Source organism: Pocillopora damicornis, chromosome 7, assembly GCF_964200805.1.
Source record: "Pocillopora damicornis chromosome 7, jaPocDami1.2, whole genome shotgun sequence".
NCBI lineage: Eukaryota > Metazoa > Cnidaria > Anthozoa > Scleractinia > Pocilloporidae > Pocillopora > Pocillopora damicornis.
Window position 1 is genome coordinate 5,370,466 of NC_142676.1, and position 17,035 is coordinate 5,387,500.

The 17,035-nt window shown below is 37.8% G+C and overlaps 2 protein-coding genes across 4 annotated transcripts in view; one reads left to right on the plus strand and one right to left on the minus strand.

Moving 5' to 3' along the window:
* Positions 1–3: 3 nt before the first annotated feature.
* Positions 4–13,262, plus strand: LOC113671244 (splicing factor 3B subunit 2). Its single transcript, XM_027187446.2, has 24 exons — positions 4–119; positions 305–351; positions 990–1,038; positions 1,126–2,039; positions 2,772–2,825; positions 3,416–3,544; positions 3,940–3,999; positions 4,083–4,163; positions 4,843–4,926; positions 5,075–5,149; positions 5,855–5,914; positions 6,567–6,617; positions 6,735–6,776; positions 6,929–6,967; positions 7,072–7,133; positions 7,533–7,581; positions 8,213–8,410; positions 8,925–9,113; positions 9,370–9,422; positions 9,686–9,890; positions 10,275–10,298; positions 10,433–10,515; positions 10,853–10,940; positions 11,607–13,262. Exons 1-24 carry the CDS (start codon positions 29–31, stop codon positions 11,667–11,669), a joined length of 2,790 nt encoding a protein of 929 aa, XP_027043247.2. The 5' UTR covers positions 4–28; the 3' UTR covers positions 11,670–13,262.
* Positions 11,734–17,035, minus strand: part of LOC113671245 (calpain-9) — an 18,517-nt gene continuing 13,215 nt past the window's right edge. The window contains exons 15-21 of one of the 3 annotated variants that reach the window (XM_027187447.2): positions 16,568–16,589; positions 15,825–15,893; positions 15,436–15,514; positions 14,560–14,676; positions 14,045–14,100; positions 13,081–13,135; positions 11,734–12,265 (exon numbers count right to left, since the gene is read on the minus strand). In XM_027187447.2, coding sequence (XP_027043248.2) covers positions 13,109–13,135; positions 14,045–14,100; positions 14,560–14,676; positions 15,436–15,514; positions 15,825–15,893; positions 16,568–16,589 — 370 coding nt within the window. In that variant the 3' untranslated portion in view covers positions 11,734–12,265; positions 13,081–13,108. Of the gene's footprint in view, positions 12,266–13,080; positions 13,136–14,044; positions 14,101–14,559; positions 14,677–15,435; positions 15,515–15,824; positions 15,894–16,567; positions 16,590–16,838 lie in introns of those variants that run through there. The other 2 variants (XM_027187448.2, XM_089212592.1) reach the window with 2 other exon arrangements.

A 17,035-nucleotide genomic window follows, 5' to 3' on the forward strand; every position in this document is an offset into this window, starting at 1 on the left:
AACGTCGCCAGGTCGCATTCAATCCAAAATGGACGACATACCTACATTCGAGGAAATAAAAAAGTTTAAAGTTGTCGAGCTTAAGGCTCGTTTGTCATCGCTTGGACTGCATACTTCAGGTAAAGTGGAAGATAATCCATTTAAATTTGTTATTTTTTAATCTTATGTGACTTTTGAGGCTTTTAGTGAGCGTAATCAGTCTGCATCTTTCCCAGCCAGATGGAATGTTTGATCGCTATCCACGTGCATTTCTAGAGCTAAAATACGATTTGATGGTTTCTTCTTCCCATGATTTGAATTTTAGGCTTGAAAGCTGAACTAGTCGCAAGGCTCCAGAGTTATTTTGAGTCGGTAAGCTTGAACATGCAACTAGCTATTCATAATAGTTTACTTATCCACGTACTAAATGTATGCAGTTAGTTTTTAGCTTGAGCTCATGTTAGTAGAAAGTGTCATCTTCATCTACATTTACATCCACATTTATTAAGTTGGTAAAATCTGTACTGACATCTCACCAACTATTATTATGCAAAGATATAAATTATATACAATACTCGGATAAAATTTTCCTCTTCATCTTCACGTAAAACCGAGCTTGAAGACATAGATTTTATTTGTCATGTTCTTGAATATCTGAAAATAAAAAGTTTGCTGTGAAGGACCTAAATTCACAAAGTACATTACCCCTAAAATATTGCAAGAAATGTTCTTGTGAGAATTTTAGATGTCACACAATCTGGTCATTTTGTACCAAAATCTGTTTGTTCCCAGTTGATCTGATGGTCTGAGCATTTGTTCAGTGCAGTTGTAATGGCAAGCAATTTGGTGTAATAAGCACTTGAAAATTTTTTGAAGACTACAAATTGTACTCCCCCTACGGGCTTGTCCAATTTTGTTGTCTTTGAGAAATTTACTCATGACACCATATTTCACATGAAATAATGTTGTTACCCATCAAATAGTTTTGATTGTATTTTCTTTGTTTTCAGCTGCCACCTCCCCAAGCACCTCCAGCTGAAGAAAGCAGTGATCATGAAGGTCTGTTTTGGATTGGTAACTTTTGAAAAGTATTGTCAGTGTTAAAAATTTGTTCAGTCTAAACTCATGCTTTTGTTGTATTTATAGCTGAGCCTGAAATTTCCACCCAAGAAGTGATTCCCCCTGAACATACAGTTACTCACAGTGAAGAAAGAGATGTCAAACATGTAATAATACCAATTACAGATAGTGACCAGGGGATGTATCCGTCTGATTCTGAACATTATCCTGTAATCATAAAGACAGAGGATGATCGCATACCAGGATCAGATGTTCCTTTAGAGGAGAAAATTTCCTGTGAACCCAAGGCTGTTGAAGATGATCATCTACCAGCCCAACAAGAACATCAAAGTCAAAACATGCTTGAAACGGAAGAAGAAGCATTAGAACAACAGAGTATCCCAGAAAGGGATCTTGAAGGGAACAATCAGGATCAGGAAAATTCACATTCCCTGGAGGAAATCACAAATAAAAGCTTGCTTGAACCGGAGATTATTCATGAACAAATTCAAGGTGACCAAATGCAAGAAGAAGAGGAAATGCCAATTGAGCAAATTCAAGAAGAAACTGCAGACATTCCTGTACCTGACCAGAATCAAATTGCATCAGAAAATGCTGCACTTTCAAGAGGATTTGGGCAAGAATCTGCTCAAGGCAATGCCCAAGAGCAACATGCTGAGTTATATACACCAGAGGAGCAAAATATTCCACAATCACATCCCAATACTGACGGGCTCCAGCAAGAATCTTACGAAGATAATACTTTCATGACTTCAGATTCTCATGAACCATGGGTGATGGTAGATTATCCCCTTGCAGAGGAACATGACAGTATTGTTAATCATGATGATAATGAACCTCCACAGACTCAGCAAGACATGGAGCATAATAGCTTTGAACCAGAAACTGCCGAAGAAGAAAATGACTATCAGGATTATGTTGATGATCAGAGGATTGATACTGAGGACATTGAAGATGAACAACCAGAACAACGTACAGAGGTATGTATTGCTTTTTTGCACTGAAGAAAGCATAGTTAAATTGAGTTGAAAATCCATAATATTTTAAGTTGGCAAGCACCCATACTAGAGCATGTACAGCTGTAAAACACATACATACACAAACACAAGAAAAAACAATGATAAAACATAAAACTTCAAGTACCTGGTAAGTTATGTACTATATGTCTAAAGTTAAGGTATATTCAGGGTGTGAAATTGTGCCTTATACAGATGCCAATGCAACTAAATTTTTCACTTTACCAACCAAATCCTTAAAAGCAGTTGCCAAATTGGTGACTAGAATGCTTCGTCATAACCATAGATATAGTGAATTAACAAGATTTGCAAAGATAAATCTGCGGCAAACTTCCTCGTTAAGTTTTTCCAAAACGTGGCAAATGTATCTTGATCGATAACTAGACACCATCTTGGATTTTGGTGAGCTTGAATGTTGTATATCATCCATCCTAGTATCTTCTTTGTAGAACTCTGTAGAACTTAATTTTGGAGGGTCTATCTAGATCACTTACAGCTTAAAAAAAGGGTTTTGTTTGTCTTTAAAAATGGCGACCAACTTTTTTTGAATTGGCTACTACTTTGAAAAATTTAGGAGCCAAGTGGCTATTAGAAAAAAAAATTAATTTCACACCCTGATATTAAGGTGGGTGCTGACACTTAAGAAGCATTCTGTTTACATGTACCTAAGCACTGCTTTCTTATTCCATTTCTTAGAGCAAAGATAAAAAAAAGAGGAAAAAGAAGAAGAAGAAAAAGAAGAAGGTTGAGGTGTGAACAAACATTTTATTGGCTGTAAAGCTACAAAGTGTTTAAGCCATAAATGGCACTGTGTGTCATGTAAACTTGAAAAAGATACCACTAGACTTATCTCTGTCAGTTGTTTCTTGTTTGTGCTGCCTAAACCCTTTAACTTCCATGAGTGACCAAGTCAGAATTTCTCCTTACAATATCAGTACACTATCAAGCAGACAAGTGACAAGAAAAAAGAAAAATATCAATTAGGCGATTATTAGTTGATCCAGTACTAAATTCTCCAAACTAATATCAAAAGAACTGTGTGGTAGACAGTTAGGAGAATTACTAATGAGATTGCAGGAGTGAAAGGGTTCATTAAAACAACCTCAAAATCAACAAGCCCAGAATGAAGTTGCAGTTAGAATAATTTAGAGTTTATATGTGAGGCATGCTGTAGTGTCGTGTTTAAAAGATGACAAAAGATAAAAGAAAGATATGGACATTATCACCACAGCATCACTTCCAGCTCATTCTGAGCTACAAAGCTTTGTCTTAAAAGTTTTCAGTATGAGTCTCAAATTTTCTGTTTGTTGAGCTGATTCCACTCATTTTACTGTGTATAGTTTGTCCAGGAGGTGCAACGTGGCACAGAGGAAGAAAAAGAAAATGTTGAGATTGAGTATGTCACTGAATCCATCAGTCCACTGGACCCAAACTACAGAGCATTTGCCAAGATTTTTGAGGCTTTCAAGGTATCTCTTTGTGTTAATCTGTTTGATACAGTACATTAAAATTGATCAGGAGATTTAACACAATAAGGTATTCTACCTTTAATATCAATTTTCAAGCTGAAAAGGAGAGGAAGGAAGGAGATAAATATATGAAAGAGGGTATTGTCTGATTTATCACTACACTTTTTGAACCAAAGTATACAAAGAAGTGATATTAAGATCTTTGGAGTGAAGTAGGTAAAAATATGCTTCTTTTTCTCCATGAAAATAGTTTCACAAGGCTCTAAAAAAACCAGTTAATCACACATCTATAACCAGGAAGCATGCAAGGAAATTCTGCTGACCCTGGTTTATCTTCAATTTTTTTTTTGCTCAGTTAAGTCACACAATCTAATTTGTTTTTACCTTTTTTTAAGTTATCAGATCCTGCTAAAAGTGATGCAGCAGAGAAAAAGACTGATGAAAAGGAAGAAGCAGTAAGTAAAATTTTTGGTCTCAAAATATCTGAAAAAAGGTTGTATACTTATGTCTATGGAATGGTTTTCTTTCTCTATTGCAGGTGGAGGCAAAGAAGAGTGAAGTGAAAGATCTCACTAAAGATGACGATGATGATGATGACGACGATGATGAAGATGTGGTGGTGAGGATAAGTTATGAATAATAACAACTAGAAGTGTTAATCTACCAGGAATTTTACTGCAAATGCTGCCATCCAATCAGCTGCATTACACGCCATTTACTCTGTGATTCTGAGCAGTTTTAAGCCAAAAAACAAAAAAATGAAATTAAGGTGCTCTTTTGTTGTTAAGTTTTGAACTGCCAGTAGATTTATATGAAAGCCTCTGGATTTGCTCTTGATTTTTATACTTTCAAGCCCTTGTCAACTTTATGGAATTTAGATTTAAATTATAAATCTAATCATCAATTGAAGAGATGTCCATCCTGAAAATATTACTAAAAAGCTTTGATTGATGTTTGTAGCAGGGGAGTAACCTCTCCATCATCAGTTTCTGTGATTGGAGGGCCTGATCTTCATCCATTTTGGTAGTTGACAGGGGGAGGTGTGGGAGAGCACCTTTACTATATTCCAATCAGAATCTCTCTTTACCATAGTTGAAGTAATATGCATACTGCGAAATTCTAACACATTGCCACTACATGTATATTAAACATATTTTTGTTTGGTCTGTGGTTTTCACTGTATGGGATTTCAGTAGTATTTGTTTGATGTGTTTTTTTATAAGTGTTCAAAATACATACATATACTTTAAATACATTTGTTCTATAGTGAGGTTTTGTGTATTTTTGTTACTTTGCAGAAAAAACCTGAAGACGAACAGCCAAAGCTGTCTAAGAAAAAACTTCGAAAGATGAACAGATTAAGTGTAGCTGAATTAAAACAGGTTTGTTTTGTCAAAATACAATTTTTTGTGGAAGTTAAAACTGGGTTTGTTAAGGTGATGACAAAAAAATTTGTCTGTGTATGCAAGAGTCCATTCTCCAAACCTCCACTCTGCTTAAGAATTGTTTTATGGTTTGTTTCCTTTTCAGCTGGTCCCCAGACCTGATGTGGTTGAAATGCATGATGTTACTGCACAGGATCCTAAATTTCTTGTCTTCCTGAAGGTAACTACATGCAGATATTGTTGCTTTTGATACAAATCTAACTAGTAATTAACAGTTTTTTTCTGCTGTGTGTACATTTGGACCAGAGCAGGTACAGATAGCATTAAAACAAAATTTTTTGGAATTTGCCTCTGTGACTTGACATAACATTACTGGAACTGTTTCTTTGAGTTAAGTACCTTCCCACATTTTGCTGTTTGCTGTGCATTCATTGTTGCTCAGTGAAAGTTTTCATTTGTGGGAAAAGTATATTAAGCTGGCATTTCTCATTCCTACAAGAACAGATCTTTCAATTGAGCTTGTAGATTACATTGTCGGCACATTACCTTTACATTGTGCCAGTGCATAGTTAGGTTATCCACATCCCTAAAGCTGTTATAGTATTTTATGCATAATTTGCACACACTCCATATATAGAGGGTAGAAGGCAAAAAATTTCACTTCACAGGTGAATTTTTACACATGAAAATGGCTAATGCACGGGTTGTTTGTTTTGCAAATTTTGTCAAGTGTAGCTCATTTTGATTATTGCTGACAAGAATTTATGTTGTCCATATGTTGCTGAAGTCATACTCATTATCAAACAGGCAGATTCTTATTGTTCAGTGTTGTTAATCACTTGTGTGATTGCAGACCTTACCTACATGTACTCAACTTGTTCCTTTTATCATTGGTTCAATATTTCTTAACTATTTTGGTTTTCAGTCTTGCCGTAACACTGTGCCTGTTCCCAGACATTGGTGTTTCAAAAGAAAATATCTTCAGGTGAGAAATTGATGTTACTGTTGTTAGTAAATTGCAAAAAATGTTTGTCCAGAGACACTTCTAATTTTCTGAACATTGCTACTCCTATGTTCAGTGTTTGTGTTACTGGGAGAATGATTAGAAGGTATCTCTACTTGCAGGACAAGAGAAAAGAATTCTCAATTATTCCTGCAACTTACAATGCCTTTATATGCAAACTATTTGAGATATGGATATAGGATGTAATTTTTGAACAACATTACAGCTATTAACAAGGAAAAATCTTAAATGCTATAACAACTTTTTGAGGCCTCGAGGTTAGTGATCATGTGGCGTCATTTTTGAAATTGTGTAATTTTTTTTTTTATGTTTTCAAAACTGGAACCCTTAAGAACTTGTTCATGTAACTTGAAAAAATTAGTGAAAAAGTGCCATTCAAATGTATCACAACAAATTTACTAGGTAAATGTAATAGGGGCTGTTCAAAACTGTTCTTACATGTGACTTTTAACACTGGTGCTCTCGATTTTTTTGCCTTTGGCTAGTGCTAAATTAAATCTTGATTTTGCAATACATTTATTGCTGATAGAAACTGTCAAAACAGGGAATTTCCATTTCAGATTTTATCTGATATTCTTGTTTTTACTTAACACTTCATTCATTTTGTTCCAAGGGTAAAAGAGGTATCGTGAAGCCACCATTTGAGTTGCCAGAGTTTATAAAGGTTTGTGCTGGGCAACCCTACAATTTTTACCACCAATTATGTGCCTGTTTGTAAACGAAAGGCCAGTAAACAAACATATCATTTGTTTTTGATGATATGCATTACTTGCTTTTGCAGAGAACTGGTATTATGGAGATGAGAGAAGCTATGCAGGAAAAGGTAAACTGTTTACTTTGTTTTTGCTATTAAAAGCCTTATGCCTCCACTGGTAGAGTACTTCTCTCCTGACTAGCTGTCTTTCAACAATTTTGGTTTGTATTTACAAATGATTTTTATGAGTCCTGTTGTCTTGATTCGTCTTTTCATTGCAGGAAGATCAGAAGACTATGAAAGCAAAGATGAGAGAGAAAGTATGTCTCATTTGTGTTGTATTTTATTTCATTATGTTGGTTTTGCAGACACTAAGGACTATTGTATTTATAACCTTGATGTTTTGTTTCATGATGTTTTTTAGGTCAGACCAAAAATGGGCAAGATTGATATTGATTATCAAAAGCTTCATGATGCATTCTTCAAGTGAGTCAAACATGTTACTCTCTGGGTGCTATAGATTATGTGCAGTTCCTCCTTTTTGGAGTGAAAAAATAATTAGATTAAGGAGTGAGGGACAATTTAAGTATTCTTTTGTTCTTTCTTTGCTAACAAAATCGTAAAACACATTTTAACCCTTAAACTCCCAGAGTTGATTAACATGGCACTTCTCCCTATAATATCCATGCAATATCCAGCAAATAGGTAATGAGAATACTCAAACTCATCAGGTAGTATTATTACCTTGATTGAACACCAAATTCTTGTAACCAATTTACAAGAAAAAGTGTAGCAGCTAGAGGGGAGAATTAACAATCAGATCTTGGGAGTTAAAGGGTTAGACAAAGATATGTAATAGATGTTTTCTATTTTGAATTGTTTCAGGTGGCAAACAAAACCAAAGATGTTTATCCACGGTGAACTTTACTATGAAGTAAGTCTTGGTTGTTATGTATGTTCATATTGACATAATTATTTGTGCAGTAATTTAAAGAAATGTACTCTTTCCAACCTAGTTTCTGCACCCACTCTCTCCCAAGAACTGGGAGACCTTGTTGCCATATGTGCGCTAGTTTCCTATTGTCTTTGGGCCCTCCTAGATTCCAACCCTCGGTCCATTTTTGCCAGCGCATTCGGAGTGGGGGCTGGATCCTGTTGTCCAAATCCATTGTGACATTGGACGATGGATTGAAAGGTCTGGGGTTGAGTCTTGGGTGGGTCAATTTGTTGTGTTCTTCACCTTGGGCAAGTTACTTTACAGGGGTATGTATGATGGTACAGGAATATGTTGTGAAAACTTGACGAGATTCTAAGTGGTTATCCTGCGAGGGACTGGTATCCCATCTGGGGGAAGAAGCAATACTGCTAGTTACCTCATGCCCCCAAAGCGAGGATAAGTTCTGGTGGGATGGGCCTTCCCGCTTTTAAGCTGAGATTTCTTTTATCCCCACAAAGGATGAACACTATTGAAATTACTCAAAAGTGTTAACTTCTATTAAAGGCGATTTAGCATCCTTTTAAGTGTCATGTTAAGACGGTGTTGAGCTGAACATTATGTCTTCCAGGGTAAAGAGTTTGAAACAAGATTGAAAGAAAAGAAGCCAGGAGACTTATCAGATGACTTAAGAACAGCCCTCGGTATGCCAATTGGCCCCAACAGTAATTTGGTTCCGCCGCCCTGGTTAATCGCCATGCAGAGGTACGGCCCTCCTCCTTCATACCCCAACCTCAAGATCCCTGGATTGAATGCACCCATTCCTGAGGTAAGATAAAACTTGAATTTTTCTGTTCCAAGTTTATGAACGAGACTGGTCGTTTTCTATTGAAGCCACATTCCAATTCACGTATTTTTATGGTTAGTTTGCTCATTGCGAAAAGAAAAATTCGCACGAGTTTTTTAAGGAACTGAAGATCAGCAATGTCTTCCATACCTTGAATTTGAAGTTTAGCCCTTTAAACCATAAGAGTGACAAGAACCAAATTTCCCCCTATAATATCACCCTTGAATCACACGTTAAGGTCATGAGAATAAAGGAAATGATCACCAAAGGAAAGGAGCTGTTGATTTGTAAACAAATTCTCCTTGTCAGCACCTCAGGAAATGTATAAAGAACATTATGGAAAATATGCATACTGATGTTAAGGGGTTAAGGTAAAGTGATTAAAAGGGGAGGTAAGCTTTCTTCTGATGAAAATTCGACGGGAAGAACTGACTAAAAGAGAAAATGCTATTGAAAGACTTTGAATGAATCATCCTGATGATGTTTTTGGTCCCAGGGTGCCTCGTTTGGTTATCACGCAGGAGGCTGGGGTAAGCCTCCAGTGGATGAACAAGGGAAGCCTTTGTATGGTGACGTGTTTGGTATACAGTCGCACGAAGCTCCAATGATGGAAGAAGACGAGCAGATTGAAAGTCAACCCTGGGGTGAACTAGAATCTGAGTCTGAGGAGGAGTCCGAATCCGAGGTACGTTCATTCGCTGGTTTGTGTTTTTGTTCGTGGGTAGGAGTTTAATACACGAAAGCCGTAGAGGGTAATGGAACGTATTCACTAAAGTAACATGGTGTGTTTTGTCCAGCAAGTTCCTATTACAATGGGCGATCTTCTTACCCAAAGAGATTCAGCAATAGGGAATTTGATTTGATATGATATCTGTTTTGCAAATAAGTAAGTCCCACAGGTACATGTTTTAAAAAACTAAGAATGTGAATCTGTGTTTTAGGAGGAATCGGAGGAAGAAGAAGATCAAACGGGTCTCATTACACCGGCGGACACGTAAGTTGCCTAAAGTGGTTAATTTCTCCTTACAAATCACCTCTGAGTCAAACATGAAGGTCACGAGAATAGATGAAGTGATCACAAACAAATTCTCCTTGTCAACACCTTAGGAAATGTATGGAAAATAGTTGGGGAGAATATGCATACTGATGTTAGAGTGAAAGGCGTTGAGACGCTTGGGTCCCACAGACAATATATAAGGGGGGGGGGGGGAGGAAGAATTAAGCTGCTCTAACTGTCTTGTCTGGTTTCTCGAGCAGTGGTTTGATCACACCTAGTGGTCTGACCTCCATACCAGCTGGCATGGAGACACCAGACATGATTGAACTGCGAAAGAGGAAGAACATCGAGGAGGCGATGGAGAGTGGTGCTGAACAACAGCCACTGTATACAGTACTGCCTGAAAAGAGAGTCAACGTGGGCGCCGCCATGATGGGATCCGCGCATGTGTACGACATGGCATCGGTAATTCTCACCAAAGGATTTAGTGACTAAAAATAAAAGATATTATACGTCACTAGAATGGAACGAAAAATCTGATCTTTTCGGCGTTTCGGATCCCTTCCAGATAGTTTCCAAACTGATATTTAATAAAGAAATTTTCAACTGAGGGTCGAAAGTAATCAGGGTGTTTTTTCGGTGTTGCTTTACTTCGCCATGTCATTGTGATTGGTCCACAAAACTTGCGCCGTCCCAACCAATCAGATTCAAAACTAAAACCAACCGCGAGTTGGTCACTCGCAGATATTGTAGTATCGCAGTGACTTCCGAATACTCACCTCCAGCGACAAAAGTTGATATATTTCTGCTGGAAGACTCAAATGTTTTTTTCTTCCTCTTCTTTTGCAGGCTGCCGCAGGAGGTCCCAGAAAAGTAAGTTGGATTAGCCTTCAGTGGCAAATTTATGCTTCCAAAACCTTCAATCAGTGTTCGTTGCTGTATTTTATTTGCGCGTATTTTGGTCTTGAAATTTTCCTAGGAACTAATTTATGTCTTAACTTTTCCAGGTTGGTGCACCTCTCACCGAAGGCGTGGAGGTAGCACTGGACCCGAGTGAGTTGGAGTTAGATCCAGCTGCCATGCAGGCCAGGTAAGTTTCTATTGTTGTTGAAGAAGCATAATTTGATACTTTCATTGCCTAGATCTAAGAGCTCTTTCTTCCTATTGGTGTCAGCATACTTCTTTGTTGGCCTGTGCAAAGAATTTGGTTATATATCAACGCCATATCTCAACACATCAATTGGCCTTACCATTTCTCGCTTTGGGAGTAACTGTTATAGAAACGCACACTGCAAGATGCGTGTTTTCCAATGGAACAAAAACGTACCCTTTATTTTCCTTTCAGAGCCAGTTTGTATTGAACGCACCAAGTCTTCTTGTTGTCTCTTAAGTTGTGCTTAAACTTTCTCTTTGTTGGTGTATTTTAGATATGAAGAACAACTCAAAGAAAGAGAAAGTCAACTGCAGAAAGAGGATCTGAGTGACATGGTTGCAGAGCACGCCGCCAAACAGAAGGTACCATGCCTAGAAAATAGAAACGAATTCTTACTATCACACTCACTGACTCTAAAGCGATGCTCTTTGGTCGCATAGCAAGTAAAATGACACTGAAACACTCTGCTGCTCCATAACTTCCTTTGGTGGAGAGGATGAGAGTACATATGTGATCATCTTGTGTCTTACGGGATCTATATTCGATAATCATTTAGCCCTCACAAAATCCCCGCTCAATCACTCACTAAGATCACAGGAATAAGGAAATGATTACCATCCAAAAAAGCTCTACATCGTTAAATAAATTTCTTCAGGCACGCTTTTTAGGAAATTCATGGAGGACGGTACGGAGTATATGCATACCGATGTTGGACATATCAAACAAGCGCCGACTCAAGAAGTTGATTAATTGATCTTTCGCTCACTAACGGGAATGAAGTGTCAAAAGTAATAAGATTGATGTGTTTTGCTTTTTTCAGCGTTGCGATTGGTGTAGAAAACTCCATCTATCCTCCAAACCAATGAGATATAAAACCAAAGCTAATTGCGACGTGCTCGCTCGCTTTTCCCGCGCTCTTTCACTTCTGCGATCTCTCAATGGCCCCTTGTGACTTTTTTATGCCGTTCTTTGCTACCCAAGGTAAGTTTACGTTGTAAGTGGAAATAATTCTTTTTCTTCATTCGCAGAAACGTAAGAAGGCCACAGACAGCGGGAAATCCGCGAAGAAATACAAAGAATTCAAGTTCTGAAAATACGTCTTTCCAAAGACATTGCTTCTCTTTTATCTGTACAGTAATAGTAAACACGCCAAACTTGTGGTTTCAGACCTTTATTGCCCTTACCTTTTTTTAAAGTCTTATTTAGTGGTTACAAACACGATTACTTTAATAAAAACACTAATTAAAAAAAGGCGATGGATCTTTCTCTCATACCTAAGTGGAAACAGTTAATTCGCAGACACTCCTTAATGACTTATCCCAACTTCTTTCTTAATCTCCTCGACGAGTTTTATTTTAACAGTTTAAGTTATCTTATTAATTAAGCTTACTCTTGATTTTATTCCGAAATTGAAAATTCGGATAGTCCAAATACTAGAAACAAGTAATAAGTTTGCTTAATAGTGACAAACAAGAAATAAGTTTGCTTAATAGTGACTCTCGGAATTTGTCACACCATTGCGTGACAAATCTGTAGAGTGCTGACAAAGCATACTAAATATATGTGATATACCAATGACAAAGACAACTACGCGAACTGTTTTTAGTTTAATGTAATCCACGCTTTCAAATGCCTCCTGTGCACAACCGTATCAGCAAAACTAGAAAGTAATAACTGTGGTGATAAACTGAAAAGAAAAGAAAGTTGGTATTAGTTGGTCGAAGGAGTAAAATGCACTCTTAGTGCCAGCTAATTATTTCCCGTGTTGAAATCCAGTGCTTGAGGTATCTCGAATCAGACACAAAAACGCACCGAGCGAATGATGGGGAAATGAGGCGAGTTGGCTATAGTTATTCATCGAAGGTTTATCAATTGAATGCCTTGTTCTGATGTTTCTAAAAAATTTTTGCCTGCAGTACAGGCGTCTTATTAGGGCAAGTAACCGTTAAGAAATTAAGCGCGCGATCGTTTATTCAACCGTGTTTGATTTGGAGTTAGAATTGACTAAGGAATTGAGTAAGGGGGCTGGGAAAGGCGAAAAGACACTCCCCCACCCCCTTTCCTCATTTTTATTGTAGCACACCCCCTTGGTACAAATTTCTTTCTCTCCTCAGCCTTCCGCTGTCATTAAAATCAAAGATGGAGGCCATTATTTTTGCTAAGAAAACACTGAAACTCGCTCGCCAAAATTACTCAATTGAGTCGTACGTAAAATGGCTGTTTTATTGTCCGAATGTGATCAACGCTTCTCTTTCACCAACTTCCTCTAAGCATTCCTTTCATTTAGTTGCACAACTAATAAAAGCAATTACCAGGTGATAACATGTAATTCATGCTATGGAATGCGTTCCGAATGCTTAATACCGATCCAAATTAACGCTAATTATTATTGCTTGACAGCATCAGCAAAGTTAAATTCTTCAGTTTGAAAGTGAGAACATTAATTCATGCCGTTATCAGTTTCATATTAACATTAGAAAAGCTCTCTAAAGTTTTCGTTACCAAGCAGTTTTTTTTTATCTCCGTCAGATTACATGGTAAGACAGGTACGTAGGAACTGAAAGTGAAAATAAATATCACGTATGATGAACGATAAAACGTATGCAATTATGAAGTAATTATAACTGTTAATACCAAAACTTATGTAAATGCTATTGAATAAAACGTATGCAATTATGAAGTAATTATAACTATTAATACCAAACTCATGAAAATGCTATTGAAGAGATAAACCAGTGTTGGGTAACTGTAAAAGTTTAGGACAAATTTCTCAAGTTGATCATTTGCAAAGTAAGTACAATCTTCTCCATCGTTAACCCGTTGACCCCCCTGACTTTCTCCTCGCAGTACTACCCTTGAGTCAAATGTAAAGATCAAGAGAATGAAGGAAATAATCATTCATTTAAGAAGCTCCTGGATGCCAAACAAATTTTCCTGCTAAGCAAATTTCAATTGAGTGTCGAAAGTAATTCAAGATTGGGTTGGTTGTGCCTTACTTCCCTCTGTGATTGGTCCACGAAACTCGCACCCCTTTCTCAACCAATCAGATGCAAAACCAAAACCAATCACGACTTGGTCACGTGCGTTTTCCCGCGCTTCAGACAATTTAGTTGGATTAACTTTGACTTCTCATTGGCTCTTAAAAGTATTTTAAAATCTTCTGATTTTCCGCTGTGATTACTTTGGTTTGGGTTTTACGTCAAGTTTTACGTTTGTTTTCGCGACACTCAATCGAAAAGCACTCGAAATGAAACGACTCCAACTTAAGATGAACTACCGTCTGACTAATCAAGGGGTATACGGAAATCTTAAAACCACTTTAGTTCCAAGGTTGATCACCGCAACTTAAATATTTTCGATGTAGCTGTAAATTATTACCACGATACAAAAAAAATAAATCAATTAAAAAAAAAAAAAAAAAAGAAAATTGCACAGTAGTCAGCACGGATAATAATCGCTTCCTTACCTGATCAAGGCTAAACGTAGCTCTACCCGTACGGTCAGCATGTCCGTCAAAGTCATCTAAGAAATGAAAACCGCTATTAGCACAGGCACACGTGCCAGGCCCATGCCGGCAGAGCTTGTCACGCTTGTTTTAGCATAAAACGATTGGCAACATTGTTAATCCCGTGGAAAGTGGCCCCCTCCCCTGACAGTTCACTAGTACTAACCTATACTCATTCAGCGTCAGACTTAGTGACAGGGTCTGGGGTTCAGAGGTCCGGGGGTCCAGAAGTCTGGGGCTCCGATCATTTTTTTGGTATATTGAAGGAAAATTGGTTCTTATGTGGTGTTTACTAAAACAATTTTTAACCCCCGTGTTAGTAAATATCTACCACTATTCACCTCCACTTCGATGATCAACTGTCAAATAACGATTTAATGTGATTCCGAAGCAATGATAGCAAACAAATACTTAAAACATTCTCTGGTTGTTTCCCACGTTTGCCTACGTCAAAATAAAACTGAATATCGGCGCACCTTTAATTGAGTAAATACGGCAGACAATCTGCAGGAAGTCGTCAAAACACAGGGTTCCCTTCTTGTTGTTAAAGCGGGCAGAGATGGCATTCAAAGTTTCTTGGCTGAGATAGATACCTGACGAGAAATGGGAAATCAAATTCATCGTTAAGGAATATTAAAAAAGTTCTCTCTTCATTTCCTATGATACTGAGAAGGAGAATCTGTCTCACAGTCAAGAGCTCCAATAGTTGGCGATCATTTTTTTTTAATCTCTTAAACTTAATGTTTGATTCAGGAGTTACATTTTAAGGAGAAATTAGTTGCTAGTCACTCTTAGAAGTTGAAGGGTGAACGTATCTCTCAGTTAGTACGTGCGCTATGATAGGTCAATTGAACGGGCCGTATGCAATACCTTCTACAGAATGAATCGTTCTGTCTAAACAAGCTAGCAGGGGCCCGTTTCTAAAAAGCCCCGATAACTTTGTAAGCCTGACGCTATTAATTAAAATGTAAATGAAGGGAATAGTAAAGTGGGTCTCAGCTCAAAAATTGTCCGTTCTGGCTTCGTTCCTGATACTTTCTTATTTCAATTTCAAAAGTGTTCATAAGCTTGATTGCCATCCGCTGTTTAGGAATGAGCCCGCGCTCTTTCTCCGAACTCGGAAGGATCAAAGACTGAACTAGAGAAAAGGGCAGAAATCGAACCGGGTAATTTACCTTTGTCCCGATTGGCTAATGCGCGTAATTTGAATTTGGTCTAATATTAATTTACCAAAATGTGCTCAACATAAGGACAAGGTAATTCACCCACAATTGGAGACAATTCGATACGCTTTTTGCCTGCGATACTGACATATTAGTTTGGAAGCGAAAAATATAAAGAGAAGCCTTCACCTTGCTTTTCAAGAGCTGATTGCAGCTCGTACATGTCCATGGTACCACTGTTGTCTGCGTCATGCTCAGAGAAGATTTTCTGCAAAATACGAGCAACGTCTTGGTCAAAAACGAAGGAGGAGGAACTTGTGAAGGTAATGACAGGGTAGAGAATTTCACTTGGATTTACTTGTTCGATTTGGGCGCGAAACGAACTGATCGCACTATTTTCTTTCATCCCCCTCCCCAGTCCACCTCGATAATTTAAAGCGGCTCGGCACCCATCGTACGGATTTTTCCGTTACCTTTCCTGAAAGAGTAATTCTGATATGCTGATTGCGACTGATCGATACAAAAAAAGGGGGATATTTCGACAAACCCAAGTTGTGATCAACTGTAAATTTACTCACCAACAGATCTTTAATCAGAATCCATACTTCCTTGAATTCGTCAAAGTCCAGCTTTCCAGTCTTGTCATCCTAGTCATTGTTAAGGATTACTATTCTGCCCAACCCGATCAATTTACACTGATCACTATCACTGTTGTGATTAACATTCCGCATGATTTTGGTCAATTTTATTCTCCCTTCATATACTATATAATGCCACAATTCCTCCAACGCCCCAATCATTGTCATCATTATCACGATCACCATGCCATTATCCTAACTCACTGATAAAACGCGGGGGGGGGGGGGGAAGAGAGGGGGAAGGGAGAGGGAGGGGGAAGAAACGATTGGTTTATCATAAGCAGCCAAACTGAGGAGACTGGTAATACCCCTTGTTTCTTCACACATTGGAAACCAGATTAACCCTTTGCAGCTAACATTACCCTTCAAAGTCTCCATACTGTTCTCTATACATTTCCTGAGACGCTGGCAAGGAGAATTCGTTTAACAATCAAGAGCATCCTTTATTCTCGCGATCCTGAATGATTGATTCAAGGGTGATACAGTGAGGAGAATTTAGAAGCCAAACACTCTTAGGGTTTCAAGGATTTAAGTTCCAGACGGCACGGAAAACTTCATTAACGTGAAGACTCAACCTATTTGTCAATTCAGATCTTTTAAAATAACAAGAGAAAATTCGTACCAGGATCACTTAAAAGCTATCAACTGATAACAATATAAACTAACATATAACAATAGGATACGTCCTTCAAATCAATAATACTCCTGGGGTGGAAAAAAAATTCAATTCATCAATTAATTGAGTCAGTTTTGATAAAACACAATTGACACTGTTGAAAAATCCAAACTGATGGACACAACTGGGATTGCAAGGTCACAAATAACGTAATTGAGTGGGATCATGCCATTATTGAAGACCATTACGAATGTTTCCATTCAATCTAATGGCTACATACACTTCCAGCTCAGTGTTTTGCTTTCGAAATTCGAGCAAGAGATAGAGATACAGGCCAGCAGCGCTTATTCAAAATGGGAATAAAATAAACAAATAAATATCGATTGAAATGGGAATTTAGCATTGGACATTCCAGGCGGCTCTTCTTGTTCACTGTTTCCGGGTTGAATTGGAATTTGAGATGTTAGTTTTTATGAAGGGAGGAAAACCGAGGGACCCGTAGAGAAAAAACCCTTCCTCGGACCAAGGACGACGA